Genomic DNA, 20,067 nt, shown 5'->3' on the forward strand with positions numbered 1-20,067 from the left:
AACGCATATATAGTGCCAATCAGCGAAATCGATCAATTCTTTTAAAGTCCTTTTAAAGTCATATCTGGTTTAACGCTAAAGTGCATATAAATAAAAAATAGATAAAAATCGAATATTATAGCTTTCGTATCGGTATATAACACAATACTGTGCGAGATTTTCATTTCGAAAATGCATCAAATTGTTATGCATTTACATTTTATTTGCACAGAAACCTTGTATTTTATAAAGATTATTTAGAAAAGATGAATTCTAATGGCATCGTCAACACAACATCTACGCCACAGATATCGACTACGACTGAAGGCTACAGCACTCTTATACCAGGCAAGTATATATAGTCTGTAATACACGTTGCAAACCCTACCCAAAAACTCTAACGTATAGATAGGTTGGGATAACAATGTTTTGATTCTGTTTTACCGTTCCATCTGGTAGTAAATAAAGGAACATTTACATAATTATATAACCGTATTCTCACGACTTCAAAAAGCGTTGTAAAAACACGATTAGGAAATATGTTATGAGGTGCTAACAGTATTCACCTTACCCTATACTATTATATTCAGAAATGCTCAGTTAAAATACTATGCCTGTTTTTTTTGCAGAATACGCTCGAATCATGATCATAGTGGTCTACATGTTCGTGTTCGTGTTTGGTACGATTGGAAATGCTTGTGTCATCGTAGTTATGATGATAGTGCCAAAGTTTAAGACGCCCACAGGTGTTATAAGATATATAGTAGGGTGGGTAAAGGTGGGACACGTTATATTCTATTTCCTCGTCCCATTTGGTAGTAAACAAAGATCATTCAAAGAATTATAAAACCGTATCCTCACGACTACCATTCACCGTTGTTAATTGTTCAAAACAGGATTAGGATGTTTGGATATTATGTGCTAAAGCTGTCTCTTACCCCCACCCTACTATCCACATGTTAACGTGATTTTATTAAGTTATAGTAATATCACAAACACGTAGGCTACAGAAGATACAGCGTATAAGCATATTTCACTCAAATGTAATGTTTAGGTTTTCAGCGCTCGGCTGCTGCGGTCGTACGCCGAGGCACGGATTTGGGATATATGCAATAGTTGGCCGATTAATTATTCGGGGCTTTTAATGATTTCTAAATCTATATGCCTAAAGATACTATAGATATGCCTCAAAACTTTTTTTTAATAAAACTAGTTTATGAAAAAGGTAATTAGTTTTTATTGGTGAGTCGCGAACAGATCCTGAAAATCACATTTTTAGTCAGGACCTTAAATAGTTTAAGCAGCTCTCGTCTAATAAATAATTTAAACGACTGCTAACCTCATATATTTACAGTCGCTAGCTAAACAGTAGCGCTAATCATACATATAACAACTGAAATATTAATTTATCTCATTATTTTGTCAGATATTTTTATTCTTAACCTGTCCTTTGCCGATCTACTATTTTCAAGCAGTCTTATTTTCTGGGCCGTGGAACAAATATATGAAATGGTTTGGTTTCTTGGTGTTTTCATGTGCAAAGCGCTGAGCGCTGTAACTCTTATCAATTTGCACGCTTCTGTCCTATTTCTGGCAGCCATGGCAGTTAACAGGTATGAATTTAATATGCTTATACTGTTGCTATTTAATCACTACGACCTCTATATTATACTCATAAATTTTAATGACTGTTAGTTTACCTACTATATCGCATTTGGGAATTTTATGCATATTAATTTTTGTTTTCGGGATAAACAAGAAACGTCTGTTTAAAATATGGTTCTAATCTTATGGGTATAAGGTCCAACCGCGCGGCACGCCAGGGATTTTGGTTAGAGTTGGCTCATTACTCTAACAGCCGAAGTGCTACCGCATGGACCTCAACAGATGTTAAAGCTTAAGGGGACCACAAAAGTAATCTGCTTCAGCTTTTTTTAATAAATGGCAGGTTTTTCTTGACAAGTCTATGTATCATTTCAGCGCTGTTGTATACTTTCACCCTGCATAACTCGTCAAATAGAGGAAAATCCATCAAAAATTAACGTCATTTTAAATTAATATTACAGGTGCAAAACTGTGAGGCGTAAGCGACAATCCAGCAGTTATGGGGACATAATAAAAGCAAAGGTCTCTTGCGTCATAATATGGCTTGTTGCAGCCATTATTTCGTCACTAGCCTGGTTCCGCAAGACTGAGATAGTACCTTCGCCTGCTGGTAACGTTACGAGATGTTTGTAAGTGCCTAATTGTTACGTTATATGTGGTTTTTAACCTAATGCATGCGTACCACTGTGTTACATTATGTATGTGGCTCTTAACCTATGGCATGCGTCCACTTGTGGTACATGTAGACCTTCCAGGCAACTTGTTTAGGTTTACCAAAATCAATCAATTTAACAGTAAATGTTAAGTAAAAATTGCGTTTTTAATTGTTTTTACGAGAAAAAGAAAAATGGCACACTAGTGAAGGTTTTGGAAACCACTATTTTCTGCTGAACCCAACCTACAATATAAATGAATTTAACAGATGGCGCATGCCTGACACTGGTGATCGTTACGTCTGGGAACGAATTTATTTCGGAAGTCGTGTTCTAATGGGATTTACACTGCCATTGATTGTGATAATCATTTCTTACGTTCTGGTCGTGATGCGGTTACGACACACACGCCAACAAGTCACTGTTAAATCGTCAATGCAGATGAGAGTTACAATCACGGGTAAGGTATATCATATGAAAATATCACATATGGTCACTAACGTGAAAAATCGTATAGTAGGTTAATTGTGGAAAAAAGCCAACGTTAAAAGGTATTATTATCGTTTTGTCTTCGAATACGATGGTCACATTAAACCTATATATGGGGCATTACCACGAAGGTAGCATATATCTTTATTTCGCGAGGGGCAGTTATAAATTAGACCCTGTGGTAAATTTGTTCTGGCTTCCATTGCCTATAACTATATTTAAATCTAATAAGAGTCAGACCTAATCGACATTTTAATGCACCTTGACGTATATGGACACTGGAAAAACAGCCCCGAACGCAGGGTGTTTTGCATATATCGGACCCTTTCCGTTATATTACAGCGATTTTAAAGGATAAGGCGCTTATAGCATAAAAGCGTAGTATAAAGGACAATGACTTTAGATCTAATGTGAAAACAGTGTTATATACCCCATGTTGGCGATACGCAAATTATATAAATATAACCACGTAGAATTATGGTCGGTTTATAACAAGCAAAGTGTTATTTGCGGGCTTGCACATGCATTAAACCATTTGGGATGCATTAAAATAATACAGGAGACGATTTTAAAATGCCGGTACAGCTTATAAATAAGTTATAATACACTGTGGGGAAGATGGATAACGTTAGCACATAACATATTTCCTAACATTTTTTTTGGCAACGTTCTTTTAGAATTCAGACATTTACAGTGGTGATGATATGGTTATACAATTCTGTAAATAATCTTTGTTTACCACAACAAAGGAATGACAAAAGAGAATAAAAAACATATTATTAAATCCTACTTTACGACAAAATACTGTACTTGGCCCACGTTAACCCCATTAAAAATCTCTAATTTTGTAACCCTTATAACCTAAATGCCATGATTAATTCATGAGCTGTTAGAATAAAAGACTGCTGTGGTAGGAGATTGCAACAGTTGTTTATGTTTGTATCATAAGAAAATGCCAAAGCACATGCCACGTTATTACAGCTTATATATATTTTATTGTAACTAGTTCGTTTTCTAAAGAGACCATCGTAGAAAAACAAAAAATGTTGTTTTAATTGATTACAAGATTTAAAATCATAGGTTTTTCAAAGTCAAGTATTGATTAGCGTGGGTGTTTGAGATTTAATTTAACCAGCTTTCTCCACAGATTTAAAACATTAACTTTGCAGTTTAACGAAATGTTTCACACTTCTGCTGTCTTACATATATACCACATTTTCATGCACTCTATTTTGTCATATTTACTGCAACCGGGGTCAGGGCTTGAGAAGATTAATTAAAGATATATAGGGCAACAAACAGTGGCGACGTCAATTCTTTGCGTGAATTTAATAAAGGTGTAAGCTACCAAACGTATTTATTTGGCGAAATATACAAAATTATAAAAAAATATCACATAGGATGTCAGAATTAAAAAGTGGAATGTTTGAAAATGAAATTAAAAAGAACAAGAACAGCTGAACAAAACACTATTTTTTCCAGTATTTGCTGTGATCGCTGCGTTCGTGATCTGCTGGCTTCCAAACCACGTGACCTCTATAATACACGCGCTAACATTGGGGGAAAATGAAGAAAAACGGAAAGACCTTCACACTTATGAACTCAACTTGATTTCGAATTGTTTAGTCGCGTTTAATAGCTGCATAAACCCAATCTTATACGCCTGGCTGAACAAAAGGTTCAGGTAAGAGATATGGGAAATTTGATTGCTTAGCATTCTAAGAAATGAATTTTTTAATTTATGTAGAAACATTTCCATCCGAAAAAACTATGACTCACAAATTTACACGTGGTCACCCGTAAGCGCGAACGAAGTGTATAAAACGTAATGACCTTTTATTCACCACACTTTGCAACAAACATAATATATTTTATTAACAAGGTCGTTAGAACAGGTCTTTCCGTACCTCATGTTACTCAATAACCCTATACCTTATGCTGTTACAAGTATTGCGTAGGTTATGAAGTAAAATTCAAATAAACGGTAAAATTCACATACCCCATTTCACATGATCTATCATAAATTACCCTTGACTTTGATTTTGATCAATTGGTGCCGCATGGCTGAAAACAATATCAGGTGAAGAGTCTTGAGCAAATACGCTTAACCACATTGTTTGAAGGTATTTAATATCCTAGCGTTCCAGGTTCGAGTCCCTGAGCGGTACTTAAAAAGCAATTTATTAAAATAGAGCGTCGTAATATTAAAAGTGTTGCGCAAGCTTTGGATCATAACATTAAAGGTGTGAAATTGATCCCCCCGGGAGTTGTTTGTTTTGTGATCTTAATATTAAATTTCATTTAAGGGACCAGCTTAAAATGATCAAGTGCTGCAGTGGTCGAATGACGAAACTGAGCGTTGGGACTCGGAATAAAAGGAATTACAATATGAGGTGTGCTGTTGACGTCAGTAGAAAGAAATGCGCTATAATATATATATGACTGTCAATCATTCATGGTGTATCAATACATAAATACACCATGAGTGGTTGATGTATAGAAAAATACCCATGTTATAACTCGACAGAGAGCATGAGGTGTATGAATACACCATATGTCTGGTGTATATACGAAGACACCTATGTTATAACTCGACAGAGAGCATGAGGTGTATGAAACTCTATAGTGTGCATTGGGCGATCAATAGCCTACGCCATACCCTTACGACTTCGGTATGTACCGGAAATATGAATAATCCATGTATGTATTGACAACAAGAAAACAAAGGTCCAACCTAGCCCCTTGTTATGTTTAATACATGACTTGACATGAATATAAAACCACCGCTTCTACCGCAGGCTTCCTGTAGAACAGCACGACCAAAACCAAGTTGAAAACGAGGGCAACCAAACGCCTCAAAATGGTAGAACAAACGTAACGCTCTTGCAGGACGGTGGACAATCTCCTCCAATGGGAAAGAACATGGACCCCCTTACCAGAGTAAAAGGCACGAACATGCAACCTCTACTGCACCGAACGAGCGCCTTGTAATCGCCATAGCGCAACTGCCAATCGGCCTACTGATATAAAAGGCTGTTTTGGTCAGAAAAGTAACAAACTTATGTCAATTGAAAAAGGGATAGTCGTAACAACCTTTTAACATCTTTTTTGTAAAGGCCTTATTACTTTGTATTTATTTCAACTGCCATTATCGCATAGTTATTGGCGGAATATTTGTTCCGGGTTCCCACCCTCGGCGTTGTCTCGCATTTTTTGCCGTTATATTTGTTCCAAGTTGTTGCCAACTTGCAATTGTAGTGCCACATGCGGCATCGAAAGTAACCCATGAATAAACTAAAAACGGTTCCAATCTTGGGATTAATTAAGGGCGCTTTTTATTATTTCTTTTATCGTTTTTCACTTGACCACATAATTCATTTTATGGTTCTCTCTGTTGCACAATAAGTGTCTTCAATGAAAATTTCATAGCGACTTTTGCTTTATATGTGGTTCTAATAAATAGAATAAGCCGACAACAAATAGCGAAAACACAGATATACATATTGTTAACAGTTTAATAGTGTAACGTCAGTAATACCAGTGATTTTAACCCCGGACAACCTAATAGTTATTTATTAAGATTAGAATCACTGGTGTATAGAAACAGCTTTACATAAAAAGTTGTAAAATTATTTCCAATCAACTGAATAAATGTTTTTGATTTAGAATATAAACAGAAATTATATTTAAGATGCTGTCAACAGCTAAAGCACATTTACGAATTTAAGTTCCGGTTAAAACAATTCTACAAAACAATAAATACCAAACTATGCAGGCAATACACCTGTTTAACAAAATCTAAAGCAGTGGTTCTCAACCTATATATTACACATACCATTTTTGGTACATAAAGGTCTTCCAAATGGCATGAAAACAAATTATTGCCTACAATATTTAAACAATTACTGAAAAAATCAGGATTCATATTTTTGTCCTGTACAATTTAGTTTTATAAGTGATTCTAGAAATTTGTGAATGAAGAATGATAGAAGAGTTAATAAAGGTTGAGAACCACCAGTCTAAAGAATAACGAAACTACAATATAATATGGAAGGCACGAACAGGTGAAGAAAGAAACAAGATAAGACCACAACCAAAGGGGTGTTTAAACAGGCAAGCAAGAAACTTTATTACTGCTCGGTCCAAGAAGAAGGCATCTTGGTTACTAGATTCACTTTTTGCGAAGACCGTAGGTGCTGAAAATTGTTATATGGCCAAGCAGTACAACATATACTACATATAGGACTGGATTTCAGCCATCGGAGTTTGACAAATATTTTAAGTTTTCTGAAACGGGAATTTTGTAGTTAAAGACATTTTAATCCAGATTGCAATAAATTTAATTGCTATAGTATCCGTAATCAACTTAAAGTTTCCGAAGTTCTGGTTTTAGAAATCCAGCCTTATTTTTACATGTAGTAGAATGGTCCATCTTATTTAAAGACCTTTACATAGGTTAGGCTATAAAAGTTGATAGAATTTAAAGAGAGTGTTATATAGACCATCTTCACAAGGCTATACAACAAGTACTAGGATAAAAAAAAGAAAAAGGGCTTTGAATTGCAATCGTAAATTGTGTGGGTGGCAATTCAAGACAAACAAGCACTGAAACATTTCTTCACTGCATCTCTTGCAAATGGAATGTAAGATATTGAATACCAAGCAAAAGCTACAAACTGGAGAATACAGAATAGAAGACAAAGACCGGCGTTTTTCCACTGAAAATATATATGGAAATGTTAGTTTTAAAAGGTGAACAATACTGTAGTACTATCAATGCATTTGAATTTTGTTCAATGGTTTAATAAAGTAGTTTAGGTATGAATATCCTCGTTTAAAAGGCACATTTTGAGGCCAATCCTGAAGTTAATCCTAGGACCTATGGCGTGCCATGCTGCGGGACCTTGCCCACATAGAATAGAAGGCATATTTTATATTAAATTCAAACAGTATAACTTATTGAACACTAATCTACTTACCCAAAAAGCAGAACACAGTGTGAGAACAACCATTAACTAAAAAAAGAAACATTAGATTAATCTTATTTGGTAGAGTATACAAATATATTTGAGTAGTTTGAGAAGCACTACATTCTAAAAACATATATTAAACTTCAAGACTAAAATTTTAGTTTATCCCTAAAAAAAACTTCTTAATCCAAAAATATATTAATCAGTTTCAAGATATTTAAATTCTAAGAATAAAGTTTGTCTTACAAGCATTATGATAGTGGCAAATATACGCGTCTCCTTGAACATGCTTTTCATTTGGCTCACAGGACCTCTAAGAAACAGAGTGCTAGAAAGAGCTGTAAGAGTTCCAAACGAATACAGAAGAGCAAATGAAACAAGATTTCCGAAAAAAAGAGTGATGCTACCCTGTTAGAAATACAAAAATGTGAAAATATGTAAAGAAATATTGCATACATATGTTGTTATTAAAAAATAGGTTAAAAATGACCTAGTAAAACTGTTTTTTTTTCTATTATGGTAACGAAGATTAGGCTGCTAATTTACTACGCAAAAATAAGTCACCCCAGATTTGTTAACTAATCAAAAAACATATTCAAGGCTTAAATAGCCTGCATATTTACAAAATACTGAGCACAGTTATAGCTTTCAACATAACACAAACATACAATGATAGAGAGAAGAATCCCAAGACCACAGCAAGCAATAAAACCTTTGATTCTTGTCTCCCAACTCAAAGAAGGACAACAACTGTCTCCCCCACCTGTGACCTATAAAAGAAATTAATTTTTATTAAAAGTTATAATATTATCTATAATATGAAGATTTGATTTTTTTTTTAAATAAAATTTTAATTTTTTTTGTAGCTCAATGAAGTAAAATGTGCCATAATATGGGTTGTAATGTATGTTTGTAATAAAACTGACTAAAAAGTTTATGTTTATTGCCACTATATCAAGGTATTTCTATTAAAAAGTGGTATACTGCCAGCAACTGTAGATAAGTTAGTAAAGTTTAACTTCTGCATATGAGAAATGATCATGACATGAGGTTTATGAAAATAAAATTATGGTTTTATGGCAATACAATTCATTATCTAAAAAAGAACAGAAAGAACAGTCATCAAAGAATTTTATATATGAAGAATTAACTTATAAAGTGCGTTAAAGTCTAATAGAATAAAATACAAATTTTTATGTCCAAAACAGCGGACATCTTTTTTTAAAAAGAAAGAAAAACCAACTCTTGTTTGCGCTTCATGAGTTAAAGTCTTCATGCAACAGACATGCAAAACAAAAATAAATACAAGACATATAACAGTACTAATCAATTCGTAGAGAACTACTAGAAGAACATTAAACTTATATAAGAAAACTTCATTGTATTCCACAAAACTAGTAAAACTACAAACTGCATGGATCTGCATTTACTTTACATAGGCTAATGCTATTTAGCACAATTTAATGATAGGATATGTTTTTTATTCACGAAGTATAGATATTGTTAATTATTACAAATATTGCATCGAAGGAAAGTAGGCTAACATGAAATTTAAGCAATAAACAATATGTGGCCATATCGCTTGTAAAGCTTATAAACACGAATGTTGTTAAACGAAATATGAAATGCATTGAAAATCAAGTTATTAAGTGTTTCCTGAACAGCGGAGCAGCAAAATAAATTGTCTAGATAACTGTGAAATACCTACGAGCATGCAATTGTGGCCATTAGAACTAAAATTCTCCCTTTTGCGCCTATAACTAAACTGCAACTATATGTAAACTGTTAACAAAAGCCCTTGAGAAAATAGAATTACACCATTTTGGTTTTGATTACATTAGAGGTCTGGCCCATAAAATTCATCTTGCATCACTGTAGCATGATAATAACAGTGAAAGCTTAACCTAACATGGCAATTTACAACATGCTGTAGTGAATTTCATTGACTAAAAGTTACATGCTGATGCTTGATGTAAAGTAAAATAAATTTTGCCGAATTTGGCGTAAATCAAAGGTCCTTAACCAGGACCTCGTCCATATAGAATAGAAAAACCAAAAGAAAGGGAAATAAAACATTTTCAAACTTTGTTCATCGCTCCAATGACTTACATTCCCAAACAGCTGAGATTCTTCATCCCCTTCTTCTTCTCTTCCGTTTAAAACTCGCCTCAGTGAGTCCATAACAATTGTATAGCTGGTATATATTACAAGTTTTCGAGTATTAATAACAAGCACTATGTCTGTGTAGCAAAAGGAAAGGCAAGATTTTGTTTAATTTGGCTGTTTACACAACCTAGAAATAGAGCCTAGAATAAATACTTCAAACTACAAAACACACTAAGACCTGACTATACTGTAGCCTATTTTTCTGCAGTATTATGTTGCAAACTGGCTGCTTTGGCATTATTAATACCTAACTTAATCTCTGCTGTCACATGCAATCGAAATTGACCTTACTTGCAAATATTTAATCTGAGAATGAAGTGGGATATGGAAATGATTTGATTAACAGGCAATGATAATAATGTATATATATTTATAATAAATATAAGTTATAAGATATAAAAGCAAAATAAATAAATTTAAATCATAAAACAAATTAAACTGTAGTAAATTTTAACTCACTTAATAAAAGCACTTTTTAAAGGGTTTAACAACAATAACAGATAGGCCTATATGCTCTTATTCTGAAGCTGCCATATATAACAACAAATCATGTTATGAGTTTGCCTATGCAATACTATGCAGTATTCTACTATATATATTGTGCTGTTGTTTCTATGATTAAGATGACTTCCTTTAAATAACTGTAAGCTCTATTTAAATAAAACTTCTCTAGTCCAGAATAAAACTTCTCTAGTCCATTAAAAAGATAAAATGCACGATCGGAGAGATTTTTACTACAAATCTTAGAAATAAGTGCACATATTCATATGCACCAAACTTTTTAAAATGCAAGGGAGGCAGAAATAGTAAAGAGGCACATTTCCATGAAACTAATTTGGTTGTAACCTTCAACGGTTTACTGATTAATGCAGTACAAAAATTTTGAAAGGAAACTTGTCTATCCTGCCTCCCCAGGTTTGACACTTATATATACACTATATAGATAAGAGATTCTACACAATCGTGGCATAGCAGAAAAGAACAATAAACGTCATTCTGTGTATACCTGCTAACACACATAGCAGAAAAGAACAATAAAACGTCATTCTGTGTATACCTGCTAACACGAGTACAACACAGAACAAAATGATGCAACAAGAAGAGAAGTGTTAATAACAAACCAAACATGCAGTGTGTAAGATTTTACTCTTTCAGTTGCTGGCATTGAAAGAAAAACTATTTAACAATCTCACAGAACGTCTAAACATCAATTTTACAGTATAAACAGACAGAAAATTCGTGCATTCGTCATGTGATACACTTCAATCATGTGCAGGTCTTATCATATCGTCACGAACACGTGTTTTGTAACTTACCGCTGTCACAAGACCAGCTTCGCCGCCGTCGTTTTCTTTTCCATTTAACACATTTCGTAACTTGTCCATGGCTTTTGTTTAAGCTGTCCAAAGACCTCTTGCGAAGTACACTGCCTTTTTACACGTTAAAAACTGTTTGTAGGCAACTATTTAACTGTCGGAAATTTTACAATTTACGGAAACTACTTAAAGCGATTGTCGTGCGAGCACGTAAACTTAAAAAGTACACAACATGCGAATTTACATTCTTCCAAACCAGTTTTAGTAGAAGAACCAAAAATGTAAGAAAAAAAATAAAATATAATAACCGAAATCTGTCCATTCTTTTTCGTGTTTACGGCCTACGAAAATTTTTACTGTGCCCTATCATCACGTGATTTTGTCGAAACATCGCATGTTTTTGGCGAGAAAGCCTATACGATATATCCATAAACAGAATTTTATAATATAAAAATTATAAAAAAATCCGTATTTGTTTAAATATCACATATAAATAATAACATTTTACTTTGTGTTTAAATTGTGTAGTGTAAAATTTCATAGAAACGACGAGAAAGCCTTGAGTCATTTCAGTTCTGCCTTCTGATTGGTCGACGACATTTTGACTTAAAACGTGGTCTGTCGAAGCACTGCAGTTAAAATGTTAATGCTTATATCGACTATACGAATGTCCATCTGCCGTATTACCATAGCTGGTAAGCATCTTAGAGTTAAGCTAGAATGTTATTCATAATTACCTGATTCCAGCTGTGCATTTTAATTTCGAAAACTCCTAATTTCGTGTCTAAAATTATCTTTGAAACAGAGGCAAAATAACTTGATTCAGTTTTGGACTAGCCTATATAGGTGCGCTTTGAGTTGTTTGTAGTGCTGTTTTGTAAAGTAATTACCACAGTTCAAGTTATATTGGTTTTATTGAAGTGTAGGCCAAAATGGGTAGAATCAACGGAACCTATATCATGCTACAGAAGAGAATCAACGAAACATACATCATGCAATCAATCAAGGTAAATCATTTAAACACTTCAGCATACAGTAGCGTGCGTTGGTAGTAAATATCAGTGTATATATTAACTATATCAATTGCTGTAGTAATTCGATGTGGTGTTATAAGATTTACATTTATATAGGCTTTATTGCGTGGCTTTAGGTTTCTGTTTCATTTGTTTTAAAATAATGAAAATTGTATCCACCATCCAGTGCAAATAATGCCTATTGTATAAAGCATGTTGCTTATAAGCGCATGGGCACCATCTGTAGTAGTTGTGGTATGCTCACTAGTTCTTGTAGTAGTTGTGATAGCAATATTAGTTGGTGTATTAGATGGAAGTAATGTAGTACTGCCATCTGAAACAGTTAAGAAGGTTTAGTAAGAAAGAGAGAACAGCTTAATGAATTAGGGCAAATATTCTAATTTGATTCATTATAATGATATGTTAATATGTATTTTTCAGCGCAGAACGTTAGTGGCGCTAGCATAAATGAATGTTATTACATTTTACATGAATGTTCACTTACATTTTAATTGCGCCTTAAACTGATAAAATTACTTACTCAACTCTTGTGTGTATTCGTAATGTAAATCTCCAACACAAAAATCATGCTTTTTGAGTTTTACTAGCTATGTACAATTTTATTTATTCACCAGTTGTTGTTTCGGGTTTTGACTTGATGGTGATTACATTTGGGTCAACCAATGGTATCAGATCAGTTTGAACATATTTAGGATCCACTTTGTTTATATGTGGTAACTCTTCAGAGTTATTTGAGTATGTCACTGCCTGTGGCTGTTTGTATATTGAAGGACATAGGTTTTGACGGCTTTTTCTAAAAAAAGAACAGCTTTTATCTTTTATGTATTAAATAATCCTTAAACATCAAACATAATTCTGATAAATAGGGGTTACTTTTATTATTAGTTAGAATTCATTGTGTTTTCACACTGTTTCTAAAAAAATTTTTAGACTGTAGCTAGACATACCATAACAAAGACAGATTTTTAGGCTGTTCCAATCATTGATTTGTTCATTTCAATCATTGCTAAAGTAGATTATACCAGATGTGCAAAAAAACAAATTATATACCTGTTAATGAGATTATTGGATGAAGCACTGTTATAACCTTCTATGCAGCCCTTGTAACATCTAGAAGTTGTATCATTTTGCACACAAACCAGAACTGAACACTAAAATATATGTAATATTGTATTATCATTTTTGGTTAAAACGCATAGCCTATTTAACAAAACATCACTCATTCAACTGTGAAATCTAATCCGGATAATAAAAGAACGTATCATATTAAGGTAAATATATATTTTCAATAAAAACAAAACAAATAAATACAAATTAGTTAAAATAATATATTGCATCACTCCACCACTCTAAATCTGCTAAATTCTTTTACTACAAGTTATGAAATACAGTTACCTTAATTAAAACATTGGTGTTCTCAGTTACTCCTGCAGTTTCATATGAAAAACGAAAAGCTTCGATACTAAACTGATTAATCATTGGGTTGGTTGAAGGATAACATTTCATTGTTTTATCAATTATACATCTAAAAAGTTTTAAAAAATGAACTGCTGAGTTGTATAATGTTAAAATATCTGACATGACATTGTGCATTTTAAAAACACACACAGTAACTCGAAGTTAGCACAAGGTGTATGAACACCCGTGTTATAATGCAGTTGTTTACCAGCTATGTGAGGATAAAGCAAGTTACATTAAATTCAAAACTTAAAGCATTGCAAGTGCATTTACCCCTCATCCAACATAATGTAGTCTTCCACGCCAGGGGGTCTTGGCTCGGGCTGTGCTACACACTGCTCAGTAAATAATTCAACTTCTGATTTGTCACATTCAGCTTCAATTGCAAAGTACATATTGCTGCCAACATCAAAGTCAACTGGGTAGTCATAAGGTGAATAGGCTTCCTAGAAATGCATTTCTATTAGTAACTTCTTTCAGGGTAATGGCCGAACTTCAGCCTAAAACCCAGATCTCCTGACATGCCATGCTGTAGGACTACTTATAGCATATAATAGAAAAACCTCTTGAAGCATAATTATTGTTCTTTTAAATTTAACACATTAGGTTGTGGGGGCTTCTCTATGTGCAGGAGCTATAAAGTATATTTCTGTAACATAACGCTTATGAAAAGTGCATTACACTAATATAATTTTTAATTTACCTAATCTACCTATTTTTTCAATTACCTGGAATGTTTCATCCGTATAATAATCAAATGAAATATCAATTTGACCAAAGCCCTCTTCCACCACTATAGTTGTAGTTGTATCTTCTGGGTTATATTCACCCTCTGTATCAAAAGCTTTCTCCTTTGTACATGTGCTGTCTATCTCATACCATGAACCTCTTGTTATGCCACCTCCAGTACCACTTGAGTCTTCTTTTGGATCTTCAATCCACATGGTAACAACATTTTGATACAAACTCTGGACAATGTTTTCCTGTAGTAAAAGTTTTTTGTTTACAAATTGGTTGACAAAATAGTGTCATAGGCATAGGGCCCCTATGCCTATGACACTATGATAGGGGTAAGTTAAAATAGTTGTAATTGCTTCTAAAATGGATGGGTATTTTCATGAAATCTAGCTTTACTTCTGTTTTATATGTGACTTTGTGGGTGGTTATTTTAGGGTATGTTTTGAACTTATGACTGACAGTTCAGTCTACCCATAAGGGACTACGTTAGATGTCTTGCAAAAAGAAAAATATGCTCACAATGGTAGCAGCAGCGGGCCTTGAAGCCCTAACCGCCTAAATAGAAGCAAGCTGGCTAACCACTGTGCTATGGTTCCTGCCAAATTGTTTGGGTATTTTAGATACTAGCTATCATAACCAAAGAAACTGACCGAGTTAACTGTATCACACTGGTACTTGTTGAATCTAAACACATGATGAGTGGATGAGTCAACACTTCTACACTCAGGTGGTGGTGTAACATCTGAGTCAAAATTCCCAACCCCAATAGGACCATCAACAGCACATTTTGGAACTCTTATTTCAATTTGATCATTATCACAATTGTGTTCAAGCTTTGCTGTAAATATACAAAATATTAATAACTACGTTTTGAATTTATTTATGGTCAAGAAAAGTCTAACTAACTTAAAAAGTGTTTTATAATTTCTGTACTTCTTTGAATTTAATTTTGTTTATCGGGCTTTTTTTGTAATAATTGTTTTATAAAAAGTCAAACATACATCAAAACATGAACAACTACAGTTTAAAATACTTAAACTGACGCATGCATGTCCTCTGATCTTTATGTAGCTCCCAACAACTTCTCCCACATTCACATTTGTATTCTTCTTCACCAGCATTTTCAAGTACGATGCAATTGTCAGTGCAACCTCCATTATTCTTGCTACATCCCCCTACATTACACACATTATATGTTTAAGTAGTTAAGTACTAAGTTCAATGTCCAATAATACTGGAAATATGCAGATATTGCATAAATCACAGACTGACCTACCTTCAGTCTTATTTACCAAGCAAATGTTTTTTACAATGGGGTCTTCACATAATACAGCAAGTTGTAACTTGGTTTCTAGAATAAGGTTGCTTAAACATTGCTACTGTAATGGGACATGGTGGCTTAATGCACCTCTTGCATTGGAAAAAAACCTGACATCCTCTGGTTTCGAATCTAGTGCTTAAAAAATAGTAATATACTGTTACAAGCTCGGCGCCTCTAATGTTATACTGTTGTGTAAACACTGTAAAGTATGCACTTACCATTTACTTCAACGAAGAAACATTGTTGATTAGAGACAAAACTGCAAGAAATGTCAAAGAATTAAATTTCCTAAAATTGTTGTCTCGAATCTCATGCATAGCCATAGGCCACTCATAACCTTTTGTTTTCCATTAAATTTTATCTCCATTTACATTTATTGCTACCATGTAAGCTTTTTCCCACCTTAACTTTTTAGTACATAAATACTCGTATTAGGCACTTATTTTGAACATATACATACCTGTTCGAATCCCATGCTGTGTAACAAATATAGTTCGTGCCGGTGTCATTTGAATCCACCACCCATTCAAGTTCAACCTCATAGACATGAGTGTTTGTCTGAACAATGTTTGATTTTGTCACATCGAAAGATGAAACAACACTAAGGTGTTCAATGCTGTAATTTATAATGCATGCTGTCAAACACATATTTCTGTAAAATATACACTGCTTTAACCAAACACTAATCCTGTAAAATTTCTCTAATGCACTTATGCTTGGGTGCTTGAAAATGTGCCCACAAATAGTATAGCCTAACCAATATAGTTCTTTAATGAACATAGCCTATAGGTTACCAACCACAACCAGTGTGTTGTATTTTATATTTCTATAAAAAAATAATGTGTGCTAAAAATCACACTTCTCTGAAAAATACTCCCAATAAAGTTAATACCGGTTGGTGTTTATGTATTTTTTTACACTTCTATATTTCTAGGCGCCAAATAAAAATGTTGGTATAAACAACCAAAACATTTCTCTACTATACAGCACGTAACAGGTTCAATTATGTTAGCCAATAAGCTATATTTTTATATCCCACTATATAATCTATGTATTTGTTAAGAAATCTAAAACTTGCCTGCCTCCTTTTAAACCTTGAATGCTGATGGTTTTGTTGTATGTTGTCCCGCCAGCAACACGCAGTAAATGTTGATCAGGTGGAGTTGGGTCAATAAAGGTAGGACGATCATAACAAGTTGATTGCTGTTGAGGTCCATTTGAAACTAAACATAAAGCTCTAACAATGTATGCGGTAGTTTTACTAAAAAATATGTGGTAGTTTTCCTGAATTATGTTGATTTGCGAATAGCAAATGATAGATTGTTTGAAATTATTTTATCACAGTGTCGTGCAAGTGTCTTCTCCGAAGACACACATGCCACATTTGTGGCAGCACTGAGCTTTGAACTCATGTAGTTATAACTTATAAGGCGGTGCTGGTATTATGTATTTCAGAGATATCCCGTTTGTGAATAAAATATCTAATTAAATGTAACCTAATGCATTATGACAAAATTAGGTTATGGATTCAAATCTTACACTTACTTTTAAGAATAAACTGGTGTGATGAATAACTCATGGGTTGTTGACTCTTAACTGCTTTCAGTTTCGACATACCAGCTGTACCTTTTCGATCTTCCGTTATAATTGAAACAGCTACTTCTCCCGCTGAGCCCCCACCATTGTACACAAGCTCACATTCTTCCTATAAATGTTTATAAAATGGCAGATTTAGGATTCCGACACAGTGAAGCTGAAGTTACTGAAGGGTCCCACAAAACTAAACAACTGTAAAAGTTATATCTAAATATTATTCTTGCCTCATTCATTGACAAATGTGAGTAAATCTGAATATCCCCATTTTCAATTTCTGCATTTCCAAATCTGCATGTTACAACATCTCCAACATCTTGATCTAATGTGTGGATTTTTATTGCCTCTGGACAGCCAATTCTGACACTGCAATCAAAAAGGTTGATTACAAAATACTGGGTGTGTTTAAGTAAATAACTCTTCAAGTTTAATTCTACTAACACTTCACCTGTCATTTACCAGAATAGGCATTTAATTACACATGTATTAGGTTATACGTTGCGAAAAAAACAAAACAGCACAAGATACTCAATGGCTTCCGGAACTGTATATATATGTTTATTTATACATGTCCGAAAACCTAACTGAAGATCCATGTTTTAAGCAATTAACAACGGTCTATGGCAGTCGTGAGGATACAGTTTTATAATTCTTTGATTGTTCTTTGTTTACTACCAAACGGAACGAGAAAATAGGATGAAAAAGGGTTCCATCCTTCCCCACCCTACAATATGCTAAATTAGGCATATAAACTCACAAAGCATATGGTTGATAGATGAGAGCTGGAGAGGAATTAGGGTAACTTGTGTCACTGCGTGGACTCAAATCCATATGATAAGACATTGCGTAATCGCTGATGCCTCTGTATAGCTCAAACTTCCAGCAACATCCTTCCTGGCTGTTAAAATTGAAAAAGGGAAATAATATATGGGTGTATTTAACATAACTCCATGACTTTTGAATGAATGCAAATTATTTTACATTGTGTGTTGGGCAATGACTGTGGGTATAACCCTATTACCAAGAACACCCATGTTATATTGACTGAAACAGAACACCCGTGTTATATTGACTGTCGTTTTCCGGCCGCTTAAGAATAAAGTAGGTCACATTCCTTCATTTATACGTGTTATCTAGATTGGAGTTTTGTGTGTAATTGTTTTTGTTTTATTTCTGTATGGCTGATAATATGGACCACTGGATTGGGGCCAGCAAATTTTAAGTGTCTTGCTTAAAGTCACAAATCTTTACAAAGTTAGCAGCATCGAACCCATAACCTTTGGAAACAATACAAACCCTACCACTGTGCCAAGACATTGGACAACATGCCAATATTAAGTTTTTTTTTTAAAACTTACATTCTGGTGATGTCTTCATATTTTTTTTCAACACTATAAACAACAGACTGTGATGTAGTAGATGTAATTCCTAGGTTTATTGTGTTGGGACACGTGTAATCAACGATCACTAGATCTTCATAATCACTACATCCATCAGTTCTGGACTCACATCGAAAGTTGTCGGGTTTAGAGCAAGGACGGCTAGATTGGTATCGTACTAAATGCTGAATCTGTACATTTTCAGTAAATAATAAACGTTTTGCTCAACTTTTGCCTGGCATAAATCAAAATCTGTTAACGTAAATTTTATATTCTTCAAAAGCACGGCAAACACTGTTTCATTCTGTCTCATACACATTGTGGCCGTTTACAAGTTACCACATATGTAATTTTGTGGGTCGATTTTTACCATATAAACCTTTATAGTTTTTACTCACATTCCAACAAATAAGTACTTAGTTAAAAGAAATTGGGAAGCAGTCGTATGGGTATATTTAAAAAGATAAGCAAAACATAATTATACCTTAAAAGTACCATCATCATTTTCTTGCATAACTCTCCATGACACAGACCCCCCTTGCATATGATCACCATTGCAATTCCTGAACACAAGAAATAAAACAATCAAAATATTTGTCACATTCATTACGTTGACTGCAACTTTGTTATGCCATAAGAAAACTTTGCTTTACCAAATTAGAAGAACATAATTTGAACTTGAAGAATCTTTATATACTCTGACCATTCCTTGCTGAGGTTGTTCCAATATTTTACAAGTGAATTAATGATAAGTCAATATTGAACATACATGTGTTATCAGCCTAATTGGGTAATTACTGTTTGTTTAAAAGTTGCAACATGTGTTTTAAAAAATGTTATTCGTATTGTGTTAAGATAATATAAACCTGTTATTTACAAAGGCTTAATTTAATCACTAGAGTTTAGATTTTAGACAAAGCGTATTTTGTGATAGTAGTTCGAGCCAAACCTGCGGTTTTATTCTGTTGTTTCAGTCACTTTTGAAACATAACATTGTCACACAAGTTTAGCCTTACACATGACTGGGGTTCTTGAATTTGGCTTATCCAATAAATGTTTTAAATTATTGTAATGTGTTAGATAGCACAGTAATAAATGAATAAATGTAATAAAAGTAATCTTTGGCCCTAGCATTATATTTTGCTAAATTATCGTTGTCAAGAATTTAAGTCGCCCATTTTAAGCTGTCAAAGTAGTAATATGGCATATTTGAGGGCTTTTTTTATGCGAACAAGAGGGCTAGGTTAGTAGATTATACGAGGTCATTTGTTACAAGCAACGCATAACATATGTTGTTTGCTGATGTTTTAAATAAAAGTCAACTCAAGTGTTCGAAGAATACTTTGTTTAGTTTACTCTTATACTT

General features: G+C 33.8%; 3 protein-coding genes across 6 annotated transcripts; 1 reads left to right on the forward strand and 2 right to left on the reverse strand.

The window, feature by feature from the left end:
* Positions 1 to 202: 202 nt before the first annotated feature.
* On the forward strand, positions 203 to 6,743 carry LOC100185531 (delta-type opioid receptor-like). Its single transcript, XM_018812284.2, has 8 exons — positions 203 to 327; positions 609 to 725; positions 1,406 to 1,592; positions 2,046 to 2,213; positions 2,507 to 2,697; positions 4,209 to 4,410; positions 5,033 to 5,119; positions 5,525 to 6,743. Exons 1-8 carry the CDS (start codon positions 246 to 248, stop codon positions 5,715 to 5,717), a joined length of 1,227 nt encoding a protein of 408 aa, XP_018667829.1. The 5' UTR covers positions 203 to 245; the 3' UTR covers positions 5,718 to 6,743.
* On the reverse strand, positions 6,224 to 11,337 carry LOC100177665 (vesicle transport protein SFT2B). 3 transcript variants are annotated; one of them, XR_001974776.2, is made up of 6 exons: positions 9,806 to 9,915; positions 8,365 to 8,466; positions 7,943 to 8,104; positions 7,706 to 7,741; positions 7,141 to 7,444; positions 6,224 to 7,091 (listed from the first exon to the last, which is right to left on the reverse strand). XR_001974776.2 is itself a non-coding variant. In XM_009860520.3 (5 exons), exons 1-5 carry the CDS (start codon positions 11,245 to 11,247, stop codon positions 7,316 to 7,318), a joined length of 498 nt encoding a protein of 165 aa, XP_009858822.1. In that variant the 5' UTR covers positions 11,248 to 11,337; the 3' UTR covers positions 6,232 to 7,315. The 3 variants fall into 3 exon arrangements, 2 of the variants coding, with proteins under 2 accessions (XP_009858822.1, XP_002132003.1); XM_009860520.3 differs by lacking the exon at positions 9,806 to 9,915 and adding an exon at positions 11,179 to 11,337 and having other exon boundaries at positions 6,232 to 7,444; XM_002131967.4 differs by having other exon boundaries at positions 7,079 to 7,444; positions 9,806 to 9,957.
* LOC100175345 lies at positions 11,333 to 20,061 on the reverse strand. 2 transcript variants are annotated; one of them, XM_002126333.4, is made up of 16 exons: positions 19,186 to 20,061; positions 18,681 to 18,892; positions 18,080 to 18,220; positions 17,550 to 17,688; positions 17,275 to 17,434; positions 16,808 to 16,952; positions 16,190 to 16,345; positions 15,948 to 15,988; positions 15,452 to 15,583; positions 15,059 to 15,246; positions 14,399 to 14,653; positions 13,944 to 14,116; positions 13,608 to 13,737; positions 13,263 to 13,363; positions 12,824 to 13,005; positions 11,333 to 12,525 (listed from the first exon to the last, which is right to left on the reverse strand). In XM_002126333.4, the coding sequence occupies exons 1-16, from the start codon at positions 19,306 to 19,308 to the stop codon at positions 12,347 to 12,349; spliced, it is 2,457 nt and encodes an 818-aa protein (XP_002126369.1). In that variant the 5' UTR covers positions 19,309 to 20,061; the 3' UTR covers positions 11,333 to 12,346. The 2 variants fall into 2 exon arrangements, with proteins under 2 accessions (XP_002126369.1, XP_026690568.1); XM_026834767.1 differs by lacking the exon at positions 18,080 to 18,220.
* Positions 20,062 to 20,067: the final 6 nt, after the last annotated feature.

The sequence above is a fragment of the Ciona intestinalis genome, chromosome 6 (assembly GCF_000224145.3).
Source record: "Ciona intestinalis chromosome 6, KH, whole genome shotgun sequence".
NCBI lineage: Eukaryota > Metazoa > Chordata > Ascidiacea > Phlebobranchia > Cionidae > Ciona > Ciona intestinalis.

Excerpts from the sequence above, each read along its gene's own strand:
- LOC100185531 (XM_018812284.2), top strand. The coding sequence starts at position 246 with ATGAATTCTAATGGCATCGTCAACACAACATCTACGCCACAGATATCG. Across the intron at positions 1,593-2,045 it reads GCAGCCATGGCAGTTAACAG|GTGCAAAACTGTGAGGCGTA; the intron begins GTATGAATTTAA and ends TTAATATTACAG. Across the intron at positions 5,120-5,524 it reads AAAAGGAATTACAATATGAG|GCTTCCTGTAGAACAGCACG; the intron begins GTGTGCTGTTGA and ends CTTCTACCGCAG.
- LOC100177665 (XM_002131967.4), bottom strand. The coding sequence starts at position 9,877 with ATGGACTCACTGAGGCGAGTTTTAAACGGAAGAGAAGAAGAAGGGGAT. Across the intron at positions 8,467-9,805 it reads AATCTCAGCTGTTTGGGAAT|GTCACAGGTGGGGGAGACAG; the intron begins GTAAGTCATTGG and ends TTTCTTTTATAG. Across the intron at positions 8,105-8,364 it reads GGATTCTTCTCTCTATCATT|GGTAGCATCACTCTTTTTTT; the intron begins GTATGTTTGTGT and ends TATTTCTAACAG.
- LOC100175345 (XM_002126333.4), bottom strand. The coding sequence starts at position 19,308 with ATGAATGTGACAAATATTTTGATTGTTTTATTTCTTGTGTTCAGGAAT. Across the intron at positions 15,989-16,189 it reads ACAGCATGGGATTCGAACAG|TTTTGTCTCTAATCAACAAT; the intron begins GTATGTATATGT and ends CATTTCTTGCAG. Across the intron at positions 13,364-13,607 it reads ACACCAATGTTTTAATTAAG|TGTTCAGTTCTGGTTTGTGT; the intron begins GTAACTGTATTT and ends CATATATTTTAG.